This window comes from Zootoca vivipara, chromosome 6 (genome assembly GCF_965207765.1).
Source record: "Zootoca vivipara chromosome 6, rZooViv2.hap1.1, whole genome shotgun sequence".
Taxonomy (NCBI): Eukaryota; Metazoa; Chordata; class Lepidosauria; order Squamata; family Lacertidae; genus Zootoca; species Zootoca vivipara.
This window is the reverse complement of record NC_142589.1, coordinates 90,037,520-90,054,414: the sequence shown is the minus strand read 5'-3', so window position 1 is coordinate 90,054,414 and position 16,895 is coordinate 90,037,520. Positions and strand designations below refer to the sequence as shown.

The 16,895-nt window shown below is 47.3% G+C and overlaps 1 protein-coding gene across 10 annotated transcripts in view; it reads right to left on the bottom strand.

Annotated features, from left to right (window-relative positions):
- Window positions 1-1,057: 1,057 nt before the first annotated feature.
- ACSBG2 (acyl-CoA synthetase bubblegum family member 2) overlaps window positions 1,058-16,895 on the bottom strand; it is a 52,928-nt gene continuing 37,090 nt past the window's right edge. For 5 of the 10 annotated variants that reach the window (XM_088672997.1, XM_088672993.1, XM_088672996.1 and 2 more), the window contains 6 exons: window positions 15,301-15,342; window positions 13,898-14,131; window positions 9,223-9,440; window positions 6,280-6,419; window positions 4,248-4,494; window positions 1,058-2,798 (listed from right to left, as the gene is read on the bottom strand). In XM_088672997.1, the coding sequence (XP_088529123.1) occupies window positions 2,722-2,798; window positions 4,248-4,494; window positions 6,280-6,419; window positions 9,223-9,440; window positions 13,898-14,131; window positions 15,301-15,342 (958 nt within the window). In that variant the 3' untranslated portion in view covers window positions 1,058-2,721. The remainder of the gene's footprint in view (window positions 2,799-4,247; window positions 4,495-6,279; window positions 6,420-9,222; window positions 9,441-13,897; window positions 14,132-15,300; window positions 15,343-16,895) is intronic. The other 5 variants (XM_088673001.1, XM_088672998.1, XM_088673000.1 and 2 more) reach the window with 1 other exon arrangement.

Here is a 16,895-nt window from a genome sequence, read left to right as displayed (position 1 = left end):
TGCCTGGCGTGCTCTGGTCCATGGGGTCACGAAGAGTCGGACACGACTAAACGACTAAACAACAACTCACTGGTACAAAGTAAGGTCACCTCTTTTTCTTCCGCAAATGGCATCCATTTTATATTGGCACCCATAGTATATCCATTCATTATAGGCGAGCACCAAAACAAAAACAGAAAGGACTTGAGTCTATGCATTTTTGGAAAGCATCGCACTTGGACATCTCTTGAAATGCCACCAGCAAACCTGGCGAGAGGGAGGGGAAACGGACGGCAGTTTTCGTCGACGCTTGGATGGAGTGGCAGCTGCCATTTCAAACCAAGGTGGTCACCCAAAACGTGACTTGGGTGTGACTTACATCTGATTTTTGGCACAACAGGTCCAAATTGCGCCAATTTCGAACTCGGCAGGAGGGTTGCTTGTGCAATTCGTGTTGACGTTGATCCAATGGCCACCATTTTGAATCAAGATGGCAGACCAAAACGTGTGTGGTGCGACTTTGACCAGTTCTTGGCATGAAAGGCCCCAATTGTGCCAACATGTAGGCCTCTAAAGATATCCCCGCACATTTTGACAACACCACACCCATTTTAGGTCCAAACTGCGCCGATTTGGAGGGTCCTGAAGGTAGTGTTGCCCAGTTTGACACGATGGGTTACAATTGTGTCGTTTTTGGATGCTTCTTAAGATATTGTTGCCACAACGGTTCCCAAGATGGAGGCAGTGGTCTTTGTCCACGTTTGGATGCCATTTTGAATCAAAACACCCAGCTTGGTGTGACAAGTTATTTGCGTGCTGCCCTGTAACATAGAAGTTCTCTGGTCGGGCTTAAGGGAAGTAAAGCTATTGAAATGTGAAGTACCGTTAAAATAGCCAATTAAAACTCTTCACACCCACAATGCAGCAAATGTTTCTTTCTTTCTTTTTTAAAGGCCAATACAACTTAAGTCCAAGGTGTTTGTCTACTAAGAAGCAGTATTCTTTAAAACCGGAGAACACACACTAAGGAGCAGTATTATTTAGGAGGAGAACGAAAGGGGAAAACACAGGCCAAGACTTGAGATACTCATACATTTTATTAAACACTCATTCCAACAGGGCAGGAGAGGTGTACATAAACCTTGGCTCATAGCAAACATTGTCTTTTTTGGGGGGTACAATATGACCCTCCCCTCTCCTGCCCCACTATTTTAACCCCAATACATTCAATTGCAAACATGATTTAACCACAACCACCAAATACCCAGTGCCATTTACATTCCGGAAGTATTTTCTTTGGACATCAACAGCTCCTCACCTTGCCCCCAGTTACCTCCCTCTATCCCTGCACGGGCACAACTCTCTCAAAAAAACCAAAAACAAAACCCAAACACAATACCCCCATAGGCTATTTCTCAACTCAGCAGCACACTACAACATACTGTCTCTCCACGACGAGGTTTAACAGCTTCAGCATGAACAAGAGGCATTTGGGAGCAAATATCTCCCAGTTATTTTGCTGTAGGTAGGTCTTACATCTGTAGTCAAGTTAGCAAGTACAGGCAAAAAGGAGGGGGGGGGGAAATCCTATAAAAGAACAAGAAAACAGCCCCAGAAAGCTACATGGATGTTTTCCCAGCCTGGCAACGCTTGTGGCATGATTGAATGGGCACAACTTTCAGAGAAGAGTTTTAGAGTCTGTTCTTGTATGCCAGGGAGTCCCATGTGCTCATTTCCCCCAGAGGGCAAAAAGCATGTCCACAGACAATGATTTTCCAAGGGCCTTCCAACATTTCCTCGTTGCCACAGGAGGAACCGCTAAAACCTGGTTGCCAGGAGGACAGGCTTTGATGCTGCTATCTGTGTTTCTGCTAAAAAGGCTCCACGCAAACGGATGCTACACAGCCGAGCCTCAACACGTGAACAGACTCCAAAGTATAGAACAATAATAACGATTTTAGTGAGTGCACCGGATTTCCTTTTATCCACACGTGAAAGACATCTGTGGTTGTTTCTCGGTGGGTTTAGTGTCTCTGTGGGAGAGGAGGGGGGGAAAGCTCACACAACTATAAAGTTGTGCCACATTTCACCAAAGAAAAAAGGAAGTCAGTTCAGCGGGGAGATGGTTTCACTGCAACCCCCGCCTGCCGCTTGCTAGAATAGCATTCCGTTTAGACCGTGGGACAGGAGATGCTGCCATTATTTGCACCTCTAAACCACAGGGTTTCCCCCCCCCCTGCAAGGCACAGTTAGGGGGCAAAAACCAGACTCTCTGTACATTCAAAGAAAGGGTGAGGGTGGGTTGTGAAAGACACAGACGTAGCAGAAAAGGCCAAGGGAGGGAGATCCTTGCAGAAATCTTTGCCTGGGTACAAAGCCACGAGAGCAAGCTGGAGCCCTGTGCCAAAATGGGGTTCCAAAACCAAGCCCAGGAAGTGGAGGGAACGGGGGGAGAGACAGGAAAGTAGCAAAGGCCGCTGGCATTTTGCAACTGAAATACTTGGGCTTTGGGGGGGGTGGGCTGGGCTAGGCAGGGAGCAACTGTCGGTGAGAAAAACCAAGCTGAATTCGGGGAGCTGCCTTTATTGAAACCTCGTTTTTCAATAAGGGTAGAGGAAAGAGGAGCAAGACGGTGGCGCTTCTCTTTCCATATGAAGACGGTCCGTGCAGCGAAGATTGGACTTCTGATAGAGGCAGGGCCAGGGGGGGTATGTATTCCTCCGGCGATCATTAGGTGCTCGGTTATTCCGCGTAAAGCTGGTCTATTTGCGCTTTGTACATCTTGGCGACCACGGGCCTCTTTAGTTTCATCGTGGGGCCTGGAAACAAGAGGAGGAGCGTTAGGATCTGCCCAGTAAGGCTGGAGAAAGCATGAAGCTTCCCCAAAGAAAAGTCAATCCCTGGCACCGTCTCCAAGCTTGCATATTCCGGGGGGGGGTTGGACTGGATGATCTTCAGGGCCCCTTTTAAAACCCTGGGAAGCGGCTGCTACTGAGTGCACTCCAGTGGTTGCCAACCTCCATCCACCCAAAAACTACCTGGAAATTTTGACAATGCGTCCTGGCAGGCCATTCATTCATTTACCCATTGCAGCATTTTTAACCTCCTGTATGGTCCCCCCCCCATGGTATCACGGCGAAGGAAGGGACCCCCCCAAGGGTCATCCAATCTAGCCCCTTGCAACGCAAAACGGCAACTAAAGATTTACGCATGCAACAACAGCAGCCAGAATCTTGCATGCGTAGAACTGGAATGAAGAGAAAACACCAACAAAATAATGGATTTTAAAGCGAATGGACTCTGCGGAAATAAGAAACCAACACAATGGACTACGCACGGAAGAATGGAAGCCCCTTTTGGAATATCTGAAAAAATACCATCCTCAGATGAAATTGTGAGCAGGATTTGAAATATTGATAACATATGAAATAGAGGGATATTTCTTAGGGGAAATGTTTATTAGAAGGCAGGATGTAAATGGGATGGGAGGTAAAAGGTAAAAAAAGGTAAAGGACCCCAGACGGTTAAGTCCAGTCAAAGCAGACTATGGGGTTGCGGCGCTCATCTTGCTTTCAGGCTGAGGGAGCTGGCATTTGTCCGCAGACAGCGTTCCGGGTCATGTAGCTAGCAGGACTAAACCGCTTCTGGCGCAACAGGACACCGTGACGGAAACCAGATTGCACAGAAATGCCGTTTACCTTCCTGCCACAGCAGTACCCATTTTACTTGCACTGGCGTGCTTTCGAACTGCTAGTCAGTGATCAGCAATCTTTTTCATCAGGTGGCTGGTCTACTGTCCCCCAGACCTTGTGGGGAGCGGGCTGGACTATATTGGGGGTGGTGGTGAACGAATTCCTATGCCCCACAAATAACCCACAGATGTATTTTAAATAAAAGGACACATTCTACTCATGTAAAAAATACACTGGTTCCCGGACCGTCCGCGGGCCAGATTTAGAAGGCGATTGGGCAAGATCCAGCCTTAGTTTGCCTACCCATGTGCTAGGTTGGCAGGCGTTGGAACAGAGCAACGGGAGCTCACTCTGTTGAGGGGATTCGAACCACCGACCTTCTGATCGGCAAGCCCAAGTGGCTCGGTGGTTTAGACCACCACAAGGGATTGGAGGCAAGAACAGCCTGGAGTGCTGTTCTTAAGTTTAAAGAGTGACATAGAACGAATTTGTAATCTGGAATACGTATGGCAAGATTTTAAAGTTCAATAAAAACTTGACTACCGAAAGAAAAGGACACCAGATTCACCCACTCACCCAGTTCTCCGCCTCCGATGGAGAAGTCCTTGTCTAGAAGCAACCACTTTTGGATTTTCTGAGCGTTCGAAGTGGCTCGGTTGTTGACAGACGTGACCCCTTTCTGAATGGCGCCGTACACAGCCGGGTCTTTGCTGTTCACAATTTCGGACACTTTGGTGGCCTTGCTGCCCAGTTTATGGCAGAACTCGATGGCTTGAGGCGTCAGCGCATCCTCTGGGTCTCCGGTTTCCATGTTCACCATGCACTGGAACGGGAGAATTCAAAAGGAGCGGCGCAGGTGCGTCAGCCAACAATGTGGACCAAGATCCTTTCCACACATCTTTCCAACCCAAGTTCTACCGAATTACTGGACTGAAGAAGTTAGGCCACATTCACCCCCTCTCAGAGGGAGAAGGCGAGGGAGCAGAATGAGGAGGAGGAAGTTGAAAGAGTGACAGGGCTTAGGGAGAAGGGAGAGTCTGCGGCAGAGAGCAGTGCAGAAATCAGGCTGCAGAAAAGGGGAGCCAGGAGACAAGAGATGGAAGTCAGGCTGGCAAAGGAGCCAGGGGGGTCTCTCCCTCCTGGCTGTGACCAGCTCCCTTCCCTGCTAGTCTCCCAGAATAGTCTCCCAGAACCAGAAGAGGTGTGAAGAGAGGGAGAAGTACAGACAGGCACGCTAGCAGAATCTCAGATTGCTTGGGAAGGACCTGGGAGAAGAGGAAGTTTAGCCAGTTGTGGGAAGACAAGGGCCTTCTGTCCCTGCAACTGCCTTGGGGGGGGGGGGAAGGCAAGGTCTACAGGAAGGAGTTGCTGTGCTCCCTACGCCTGCAACTTGCTATAAGAATTTTAAGGTCTCAAAATATCTAAATATATGAACCATGTGTCTGAAATAGTATGGAAGAGCCATTCTGAAGCCATTTCGACTCTCCAGGTGACCTCAAATATTCCTCTGCAGAAAGGGAGGCAAATGGGGAAAGCCATCCCATTGTCTTCTCACTTGCAAACCCTGTCCTAAGGGTGAGCCTGTTGTTAGGTTTTTCCTTTAAGACTGATGCGGTCAATGGTGCTACACAGAGATGTGTGTTTGCAACCTTGTTCTGAATGATAGCACACCTGTGAGCTTTTGCTAATTTGAATAATTGAAGGTAGAGTTTGCTCACTGTAATGTGATTGGGTAATTGACTATTTTGAATTCCGTATTTAAGCTACCCAAATGGTTCATGGGTGGGGGGGTGATGTATTGTGAAATGAGAGGAAGGGAGTAGAGAAGTGTGGTGTATATAATTGTAAATAAAAGCAAGCAAAGATACTGAAGACGACTTTGTTATTTCGTCGACCCTGCTGCTGTTGCCACTCGGTTGGTGTGTATTTTGCCCAACACCTGTGACCTGGACTCAGGAGCTAAAAGAAGAATCAGTGACCATTATCAGGTATCCTGGCAGGCAGAGTTTCTACTGTAGACTGCCCCCTTCTGCTATGTATGTATGATGTGTGTGTGTGGTTTTTTTGGGGGGGGGTTGGTCTTGGGCTACAGGGTGGGCAATTTCAAAAGTCTAGTAGTATAAGGGTTTGCGCACCATTGTTCGTGGTTCTCCTCCCTCCTGCGCGTGGTGAGTGGGGACACTGTTGCAACAGTTCCTTGAATAAAGATCAGGCTGACAAGCCACTTTGCTTCTGAATATACTCTGGTTGGCCTCTGTTATTTGCTCCTACTGATAGGGAACCCACTTAAGGCCCCGGAATACCCCGTAAGTACCTCCGGTCGGTTTAATCTGGCCCTTAATCTGGCAGTTTATTTCCTGGGGTAAAATCCTAAAAAAAAAAACCCTTAACCACTTCAATCCTTAAAAAAAGGTCAACTTTGGTCGGCCCTTACGGCCCCTCACTTCATCAGATCTGGCCCTCTTTGGAAAAAGTTTGGACACCACTGCGGAAAGGGGGCAGCTTTTTTCTTGTAACGAGCGTTGCGGCTGACCTGATCCCAATAACTGCCCTGACACGGAAACACATGCCAAGATTGGGGAAGGAGACAGGAAATAGCAGGACTTACCTTCAGAGTCATAAGCATCGCAAGGAATTTGGCCTTGTCTCCTATTAACATGACATTGCTAAGGATGGGGATGGCCTCTTTGATGGCATCCTCAATAGGGACTGGAGGGATGTTTTCCCCACCCGCTGTGATGATTAGCTCTGGAAGGAGATGACACGGCATAATATAATAATAATAATAATAATAATAATAATAATAATAATAATAATAATAATAATTTATTATTTATACCCCACCCATCTGGCTGGGTTTCCCCAGCCACTCTGGGTGGCTTCCAACAGAACATTAAAATACAATAATCTATTAAACATTAAAAGCTTCCCTAAACAGGGCTGCCTTCAGATGTCTCCTAAAAGTCTGGTAGTTGTTTTTCTCTTTGATCTCTGGTGGGAGGGCGTTCCACAGGGCGGGTGCCACTACCGAGAAGGCCCTCTGCCTGGTTCCCTGTAACTTGGCTTCTCATAGCGAGGGAACCACCAGAAGGCCCTCAGAGCTGGACCCACACACACACACCCTTCAACATGCTCTGCTGTGAGCTACATTTCATAGTCCCCCTCTGTTCTCCCTTGGTCAGAGCACACCTGGAGCCCCGTGTCCAGTACTGGGCACAACAATTTAAGAAGGATGTTGACAAGCTGGAAGGTGTGCAGAGGAGGGCGACCAAGATTATCAAGGGTCTGGAAACCAAGCCTGATGAGGAACGGTTGAAGGAGCTGGGTATGTTTAGCTTGGAGGAGACAGAGGAGATAGGAGAGCCACCTTCCAATATCTCAAGGGCTGCCACGCGGAAGGAGGAACAAGCTCGCTTTCTCCCGCTCTGGGGGGGGCGGCACTCGAACCCATGGCTTCAAGTTACAAGAAAGGAGATTCCGTCTAAACATCAGAAAGAATGTTCTGACAGCAAGAGCTGTTTGGCGGTGGAACAGTCTCCCTTGGGAGGCTGTGGTCTCTTTTTCCTTGGAGGTTCTTGGAGGTTTTTAAACAGCATTTGGATGGACATCTGTCGTGGATGCTTTAGTTGAGATTCCTGCATTGCAGGGGGTTGGATTGGATGACCCCCAGGGTTCCTTCCAACTCTACAGTTCTACAATTCTCTAAAACTAAAGCACCTCGTGCTATCTAGACAAAGAAATATATATAAATTTAGGGGGCTCCCTTGTACAAGGCAGAACATGGGTGCATCTAGGGCAGTACTGCCTACACGGACCGGCAGCAGCTCTCCAGGGTTTCAGGCAGGAGTCCTTCCCAACTTCACCCAGAGATGCCAAGGACTGACCCTGGAACTTTCCACTTGACCACTGAGCTATGACCCTCCCCCCAGAAGAACTTTATTTGCATCGGCAATCAAATCAGCCTTGACAGTGTTGGAAATGGACGCTGCACAGGACCCAGATTATTTGCAAAGTTGGAAACTGTTTCAGGGCCGTTATGGGGGCAGAATAAGAAATCCTGTGCCCCCACCCTTAGTGAGCAATTTAGGTCCACCTGGCCCCCACCGGTTCTCACGTCAGTCACTTCTGTCGGCCACCCCATTATAGAGTCAAACTAAACGTTTGGCAGTGGATAGGAGTCTTCAGAAATCGGGTCGAAAACACTGTTTCATAAAACCGTAGAGCTGGAAGGGACCACGAGGGTCATCAAGTCCAACCCTCTAAAATGCAGGAATAATAATAATAATAATAATAATAATAATAATAATAATAATAATAATTTATTATTTATACCTCGCCCATCTGGCTGGGTTTCCCCATCCACTCTGGGCGGCTCCTAACAGAATATTAAAAACACGACAAAACATCAAACATTTAAAAACTTCTCTAAACAGGGCTGCCTTCAGATGTCTTCTGAAAGTCAGATATTTGTTTATTTCCTTGACATCTGATGGAAGGGCATTCCACAGGGCGGGCGCCACTGCCAAGAAGGCCCTCTGCCTGGTTCCCTATAAACTCACTTCTCGCTGGGAAGACTGGTGACTGGGAGCGGCCGCCAGGACCACTTAACACCGGTCCTGAAAGACCTGCATTGGCTCCCAGTACGTTTCCGAGCGCCATTCAAAGTGTTGGTGCTGACCTGGAAAGCCCTAAACAGCCTCGGCCCAGTATACCTGAAGGAGTGTCTCCACCCCCATCGTTCAGCCCAGACACCGAGGTCCATCTCCGAGGGCCTTCTGGCGGTTCCCAGCCTGCGAGAAGTGAGGCTACAGTGGAACACCCTCCCATCAGATGTCAAGGAGATAAAAGAACTACAGTGGTACCTCGGGTTACGAATGCGATCCGTTCCGGGTCGCAGTTCGTAACCCGAAAAAGGCCCGAACCGCCGTTTTGCGCATGCACAAAGCGCTATTTTCGCTATTTTTGCACTTTGCACACGAGCGGCGAAAACACTTCCGGGTTTGCGCAGTTCGTAACCCGAGTTGTTCGCAACCCGAGGTGTTCGCAACCCAAAGTACGACTGTACAGAATTTTTAGAAGACACCTGAAGGCAGCCCTGTATTGGGAAGTTCTTAATGTTTGACGTTTTATTACAGGCTTCCTCAGCCTCGGCCCTCCAGATGTTTTTGGCCTACAACTCCCATAATCCCTAGCTAGCAGGACCAGTGGTCAGGGATGATGGTAATTGTAGTCTCAAAACCTCTGGAGGGCCGAGGTTGAGGGAGCCTGTTTTATTTTGTTTTTACATATGCTGTAAACCACTCAGAGTGGCTGGGGAAACCCAGCCAGATGGGCAGGGTATAAATAGTGTAGTAGTAGTAGTAGTAGTAGTAGTAGTAGTAGTAGTAGTAATAATAATAATAATAATAATAATAATAATAATAATAATAATGTACACTGAACTATATTCCAACCTGTGTAGCAGATCCAGTTTTGGAAAAAGCTAAACTTCACCTATAGTTAAGGATTCTGGTTCTTCCGAGGACCATGAGAAGGGGAGTCTTTTTTTTACCTTTGATTCTTCCCGTGATGTAGAGGAACCCTTCTGCGTCGTGCTTGCCAAGGTCCCCCGAATGCAGCCATCCCTCGTCATCAATGGCCTCTTTCGTCTTCTCTTCCATGTTCAGGTAACCCATAAAGACATGGCGCCCAGAGAAGCAAACTTCGCCAATGCCCTCATTGTCCGGCCTGAAGAGCATGGTTTTGCAGCCCGTGATCTCTTTGCCACAACTGAGGAAAAAGCAGAAAAAGCAACCTGTGAGCAGTCGAAGCCAACCGACTTGCCCCTTTCCCAAAAGATGGGGCTTCCCCCTCACACCCCCAATTAATTTTTATCCCCTTCCATTTTTTTCAAAACGAACTAACATCAAATCAATTCACATCTAATACAAATTTAAAAGTCAACTTCCTGCCTTGATGCTTCACTAACCACCCTTATTATTTGCTGCTCAGTATTACATACATTTCCAAATTACATTTCAAAAAACATAACACATTTTAGGTATTTCATCCTTTCTTTTTCTCTCTCTCTCTCTCTCCCCCCCCCCCCCCGCCCTTCTTGATGGGGCTTAAAGTCAAGTTTTCTTGTGCCTTAATCTTCTTGTGTTTAATTTAAGAGTCCCATGGCATCTTAGGGATGTATCCAGGCTGGATTTGATTTAAATCACTAGTCAGTAAGACTTGATTTAAATCATTTTTAAAGACTTATTTAAGACAGAAACTCATTTAAGACAGAAAGACTTATTTTTGCCAGTAGTGATGTATGGAAGTGAGAGCTGGACCATAAAGAAGGCTGATCGCCGAAGAATTGATGCTTTTGAATTATGGTGCTGGAGGAGACTCTTGAGAGTCCCATGGACTGCAAGAAGATCAAACCTATCCATTCTTAAGGAAATCAGCCCTGAGTGCTCCCTGGAAGGACAGATCGTGAAGCTGAGGCTCCAATACTTTGGCCACCTCATGAGAAGAGAAGAATCCTTGGAAAAGACCCTGATGTTGGGAAAGATTGAGGGCACTAGGAGAAGGGGACGACAGAGGACAAGATGGTTGGACAGTGTTCTCGAAGCTACGAACATGAGTTTGACCAAACTGCGGGAGGCAGTGCAAGACAGGAGTGCCTGGCGTGCTATGGTCCATGGGGTCACGAAGAGTCGGACACGACTAAACGACTAAACAACAACAATCTTAATATTTACAACCAGATGAAGGTTTCATTTTTGGAATGATAAATTTTCAGAGTAGTTTTTACAGTTATATAAAATATTACTGATTTGGTTATACTATTAAACCATTTCATAATGGTTTTATCTTATTCGTAGATTTTTAATTTTAAAATTGAATTTTAACATTGTATTAATCTGCGTTTTAACTGAATTGTTTCTTTTATACTTGTGTTGATATTATTTGTTGTTAGCTGCCCTGAGCCCGGTCTTGACTGGGAAGGGCGGGGTATAAATTATTATTATTATTATTACTATTATTATTATTAATTACATAAACAGATAATTATGAAATTATGGTGAGGTTTAATAAGTTAACTGTTCATATTTGGACATCTCTTCTGCTGTAATTTATTAGAAGGAGAAAAATAATCATTTCCTTAATAACAATTTAAACAATTTACTTAAAACAATAACGCCATAGCATATGCATCCATGTTTGTTTACTGATGTGGTTAAAAGATTAAAAAACAAACACATGGAAAACTTAAAACAAATCCTTATTTCCTGATGAATAGCCTTTGGACTAGAATGTAACTTAAATAGAAAACTACAGTGGAACCTCAGTTTATGAACACCTCGGTTTATGAATTTTCGGTTTATGAACGCCGCGGACCCATCTGGAACGGATTAATTCACCTTCCATTACTTTTAATGGGAAAGTTCGCTTCAGTTTATGAACGCTTCAGTTTATGAACAGACTTCCGGAACCAATTACACCCATGTTTCAGTTTATGAACGCTTCAGTTTAAGTACTTTGCGGACCCATCTGGAACGGATTAATCCACTTTCCATTACTTTCAATGGGAAAGTTCGCTTCAGTTTATGAACAGACTTCCGGAACCAATTGTGTTCATAAACCGAGGTACCACTGTACTTTAAGATTTTTCCTCCGATCCGAAAAGCATTTTATTTTAAAAATCCATTTTAAATTTTTTAAAAATCTGATTTTTTTAAAAATAAAAAAACCCCATTGACTTTCAACCACCCTGGATGTATCCAATTGCTAGCCCTACTCAGGGGTGACCCACGATCTTAACGGGACCTAGTTGGGCACAAACTTGAAAGACCACCCACACATTCAACAAGGCAAAAGCCTCGCCGCATCTGGCAAAGGGGACTGTAGTTCGCACAAGCTTGTTCCAGAATGAATTTTGTCAGGTCTTCAAGATGCCACTAGAAGTTTCAACCCCCAGCATCCTTGGGTAGGGCCAGGAGAGAAGGCTGCTGCCAGTCAGTGCAGGCAATGCCAAAGTAGGTGGACCAACAGTGTGACTCGGTACATGGCAGCTTCCTATGTTAAAAATCACTGGAATAATAAAAACAAAATACAGTGGTACCTCGGTTTATGAAGACAATTGGTACCGGAAGTCTGTTCATAAACTGAAGCGTTCATAAACTGAAGCGAACTTTCCCATTGAAAGTAATGGAAAGTGGATTAATCCGTTCCAGACGGGTCCGCGGTGTTCGTAAACTGAAAATTCGTAAACCGAGGTGTCCATAAACCGAGGTTCCACTGTACTGTATTGGCCCGAATATAAGCTGCGCTTCCCCCCCCCAAAATTAGGACTGTGAAAAGTTAAAGTGCAGCTTAAATTCACGATCTTACAAAAATGGGCTTTTTGTTGTAGGATTTTCTTCTGCATTTGCCATTTACGGGTGTGAGTGCCTGCCGAACTTTAAGTGAGTGGCTAATATTCAGGCATTCTCTCCCCCCCCCCCGATTGTTAAAGGTGCAAGGCTTATTTGCGGGTGTGGCTTACAGTAAGCCTCCCCATTTATGTTTTGGTTGGTTTTTCTCAAACTCCTGTTTCTTATTGTTTGCAAGTTATTTTATTGCATTTAAAGTTTTTTGAGACGCTGCCCAAAACGGGCAAAGGGGGTGTGCCCGTACGTTCTTTAAAGGCCAAAAAGTTGCGTACGCATGCTTTCATAAGTAGCGGTGGGGGAAGATATTGTTCTGGTGGTCCTCATTTGAAAGCAAACAAGACTTACCGTGTTTCCCCTTTTTTAAGACACCGTCTTATAACCTTTTTCCCTCAAAAAAACACAAGGTGTCTTATTTTCAGGGGATGTCTTAATTTTTTATTAGATTTTTATTACAGTTTTTTTATTATGGACCCACCCGGGGAGCAACTTCTTTTAAAAAGAGACAAGGAAAAAAGTGTCCTCTGTTTTGCAATGCCCTGCCTAGGCTGCAGGAGGGAGGGCACTCTGCACCTGCCCAGAGACCACCACCATCACCCTCACTCCTAGCCACCAGAATACCAGCCTTGCAAAATACATCCTCCCTGAGAGATGATGTTTATGTAAGGAGCATTCGCCGTGCATGTCCAAGGCAACCAGTGCAAAGGCAGTGGTGAGGGAGGCACTTTGTGCATGCTCAGAGACCACCCCCATCCCGAGCTATAAACCCACCCCGGCTTTCCAAGACGCCTTTTCCCCGGCACTGGACTGGCGGGCGGATGGGAAGAGGGTGTCTCTCTGTGCACGCTCAGAGGCAGCCTCGTCCCGACGCCGCTATGGAAGGGGAGGGCACCCACCCAACCATGACCCAGATCTCGGCCACAACAAGGTGCCGTGTGCCGGCAGCGGACTGAGCTGGAGCCCCTGGCGCAGGCCAGCATGGAGCCCACTACTGGCCCCGCCGAGCGCAGCCACGGGCCCATCGCCCAGCCCGCCTGCCTGCCTCCCGCTTCCCTGCCCACAAAATTCCGGCAGTGGCCATGCAGCCCACGATGCTCCGGCGCCGCGAAAGGGGCCAGCAGCGCTCCCGCCGCCCGGGAAGGGCCCGCGGGCCTCCCGCCGCCACTCTGCCTCGGGCCATGCGGCCCACAACGTTCCGACGGCGGGAAGGAGCCAGCAAGGCTCCCGCCGCCGCCCATAACCCTGGCAGGGCCAGCGGGCCTCCCGCCGCTGCTCTGCCTCAGGCCATGTGGCCCACAGCGTTCCGGCGGCGCGGAAGGGCCAGCAAGCCTCCGGCCGCCGCTCTGCCTCGCCGCTCTGGCTGGGCACTCCGCCCGACGCTGCTGGGCGTTCCACTCTGCAGCCGCCTGTTCCAGCAGGTGGCTCGCCGCTGCAGTAGCCGGTTCGAGGCCCCGCTGGCTGGCTGGGTACACGGTATGGAGGTATGCCTTATTTTCGGGGTGTGTCTTATATTTAGAAACTGCTAAAAAATGCTGCCATGGCTTACTTTATGGCTACATATTAAAAAGGGGGAAACACGGTAGTTCAATGATTCTGGGTTTGCATGCAGATCCAAACACAGGGGTCGGTCGGATTATGGGCTTCTGGCAAAACGGTTTTGGTACGGGACAGAGAACAGGCACAATTTAAAAGCAAACTGGAGGGGCAGGGGGGAGACTTGTCATTTTTAAATCCACAAAACACGAGACGGGCCAGCCAACACAGAGCAGAAGTCATAGGATCCCCCCCCTCCCCCAAAATAAATACAAATTATGCCCCTACCTTCCCAGCTTGTACGCACTCGGGTGCGAAACCGTGTGAGGCCCCGAGCTCTCGCTCATGCCGTAGAGCTCATATATGCGGATGTCGAGGCTCAGGAAATATTCCAGGGTGTCTTTCGTGATGGGAGCAGCTCCTGTGTAGCATTTGGTGCAGCGGTCCAAGCCCAACTGTTTCCGCACTTTCTTGAAGACTAAGGACCTGGCCAGGCGGAAATTCAGAGGGAGGTCGTCGGACCTACGGAGATTGGACAGAAAGCCATTTACGTAAGTGAAGAACCTAGGTTGAGTCCCTGACTGGAACTCCAGAAAACCTCACGTCTGTGTGTGTCAACAATACCACGCTCGTTCTGCTTGCATGGTTGTCTCGTGCCGGTCGAGACTTTTGATCTCAGGGTCGTGGGTTCAAGCCCCACATTGGGTAAAAATATTCCTGCAGTGCAGGGAGTTGGACTTAGATGCCCCAAGCAATGCTACAATTCTATGATGGGAGATAAACCGCTCCCAATATATTATCGTTTCATTTATTTTTAATTTTTATGGGTTTTTTTTAAGCATTTCAGATTTAGCAATCTATTATTCCTCATATGATTTCCCCTCCCTCCTTCCGTGTTTCCCTCAAAATTTCAATTTCTGCTGCGTATTATAGTTACTCTATACCAGGCATCCCCAAACTCAGCCCTCAAGATGTTTTGGGACTACAACTCCCATCATCCCTAGCCAAGAGGACCAATGGGCAGGGATGATGGGAATTGTAGTCCCAAAACAGCTGGAGGGCTGAGTTTGGCCATGCCTGCTCTATACCTTCACCTAATCTCACAGTAAAAACAAAGATTTCACTCCCCACTGCTGTTCTCACTTCAAATCCGATTTGCATCCTAACATTTTGATGCTGAGTTTTTAAAGCAAGGGTTGCCAGACGTCCGGAAATTCCCAGACATAGCTGGGATTTGGCCGTCTGGGAGGAAATCGCTGAAACGATCGCTGTGTGTGTGTGTGTGTGTGTGTGTGTGTGTGTGTGTGTGTGTGGAACCGAACCAATATCCTGCAAACTTTTTCTTCTTTAAAAGCATTTTTTATTTCAATTGAGTTTGCATCTTGTGCCCTTTCTTCCAGACTAGACCAGGGCAACAACCAGCAAGTGGTGAAATAATCAGAAGCATTCGATCGTTGCAGGTTCGATCGACAACTACACAGTCCTGCACTGCAGGCAGTGGGCGAGATGATTATCAGGGTCCCCTTTCCAACTCTACAATTCTATGATTCTATATTAAAAACAGTTACAGCCTTTTACAGCAGGGCTTCAAACTCCTGCCGAGTCCGATCAGGTGGCACAACAACAACAACAAGTGTGTGTGTGCGCACTTCTCAACTGTGCAGGTTTAACCGTAAAACTTTAAGTTATACCTGTTTCCTTCACTCGAGTGTGGTGATCTTCCAGATTTAAGTCTGAATGGGGGGGGGGGAGAGAGAGAAAGAAGAAGAAAAGGCCCCCTCGTCTTATCAGGAGTTTCACAATTTGTGAATCTCTTGAGTTTTGCAGGTTCCAAGCGGAATGCTGCCATACTATAATAATAATTTATTATTTATACCCCACCCATCTGGCTGGGTTTCCCCAGCCACTCTGGGCGGCTTCCAACAAAAGATTAAAAACACATTAAAACATCAGTCATTTAAAACTTCCCTAAACAGGGCTGCCTTCAGATGTCTTCTACACATCAGATAGTTGTTTATTTATTTGACAGCTGATGGGAGGGCATTCCACAGGGCGGGCGCCAACACCGAGAAGGCCCTATGCCTGGTTCCCTGCAACTTGGCTTCTCACAGGGAGGGAACTGCCAAAAACCTTCGGAGCTGGACCTCAGTGTCCGGGCTGGACAAAGGGGTGGAGACGCTCCTTCAGGTATACTGGGCTGAGGCCATTTAATTCTTTCAAGGTCAGCACCAACCCTTTGAATTGTGCTTGGAAACATCCTGGGAGCCAATGTAGGTCTTTCAGGAGCAGTCACTGTTATGTGGTCTCGGTGGCCACTCCCAGTCACCAGTCTACCTGCCGCATTCTGGATTAGTTGCAGTTTCCGGGTCACCTTCAAAGGTAGCCCCACATAGAGCGCATTGCAGTAGTCCAAGCGAGAGATAACTAGAGCATGCACCACTCTGGCGAGACAGTCCGCGGGCAGGTAGGGTCTCAGCCTGCGTACCAGATGGAGCTGATAAACAGCTGCCCTGGGCACAGAATTGACCTGCACCTCCATGGACAGCTGTGAGTCCAATATGACTCCCAGGTTGCGCAGCTGGTCCTTCCAAGGGCACAGTTACCCCATTCAGGACCAGGACCATACGATCTCCAAACTTGTGCAAATCACATTTCCCCCTTCTCCATGGTGGTTAGGTAAGCTGGATGGGAAGCAGGGGTGGGGGTGGGGGAGACATAATAACGAGGGCAGCGTCTTCCACCCCGACTGTCCCTTTCCCACCCCTGGTTAACCTAACAGCAGTTAACCGAGTCATGGAATCAAGAGTTGGAGGGTCTTCAAATCCAACCCCCCCCCCTGCAATGCAGGAATCATATCTAAAACATCCCTGGCATATGGCATACATTCCTCCGATGAAAACAGGCAGGTCCCATCCCATAATCATCAGATATATATTTACTACTGCCACTCTGGGCATATTTCAACATACATAGAAACAAAATATGAAAAGTTTTTTTTTTTAACTTCCCTATACAGGGCTTTCTTCAAAATGGCTGGGGGTTCGGATAATGAATTTTCAACCAGAGGGATATTGTTTGTTCCCAGACTTCAAATTCAACTCTGGGCAGTCCTGCCTCCTGCCTTAATATTACATTAGATGTGCTCTTAGGGGTGCCAAATAGGGATCTAAGAAATTTCGATTGGACTGTTTCGAGAATCTTAAGATTGGCAGAGAGTCCAATTTGTGAAACGTATAGAAGTTGGACCAGAGATTTTGCCTGAAAGACTTTTAAGGCCATAGGAAGG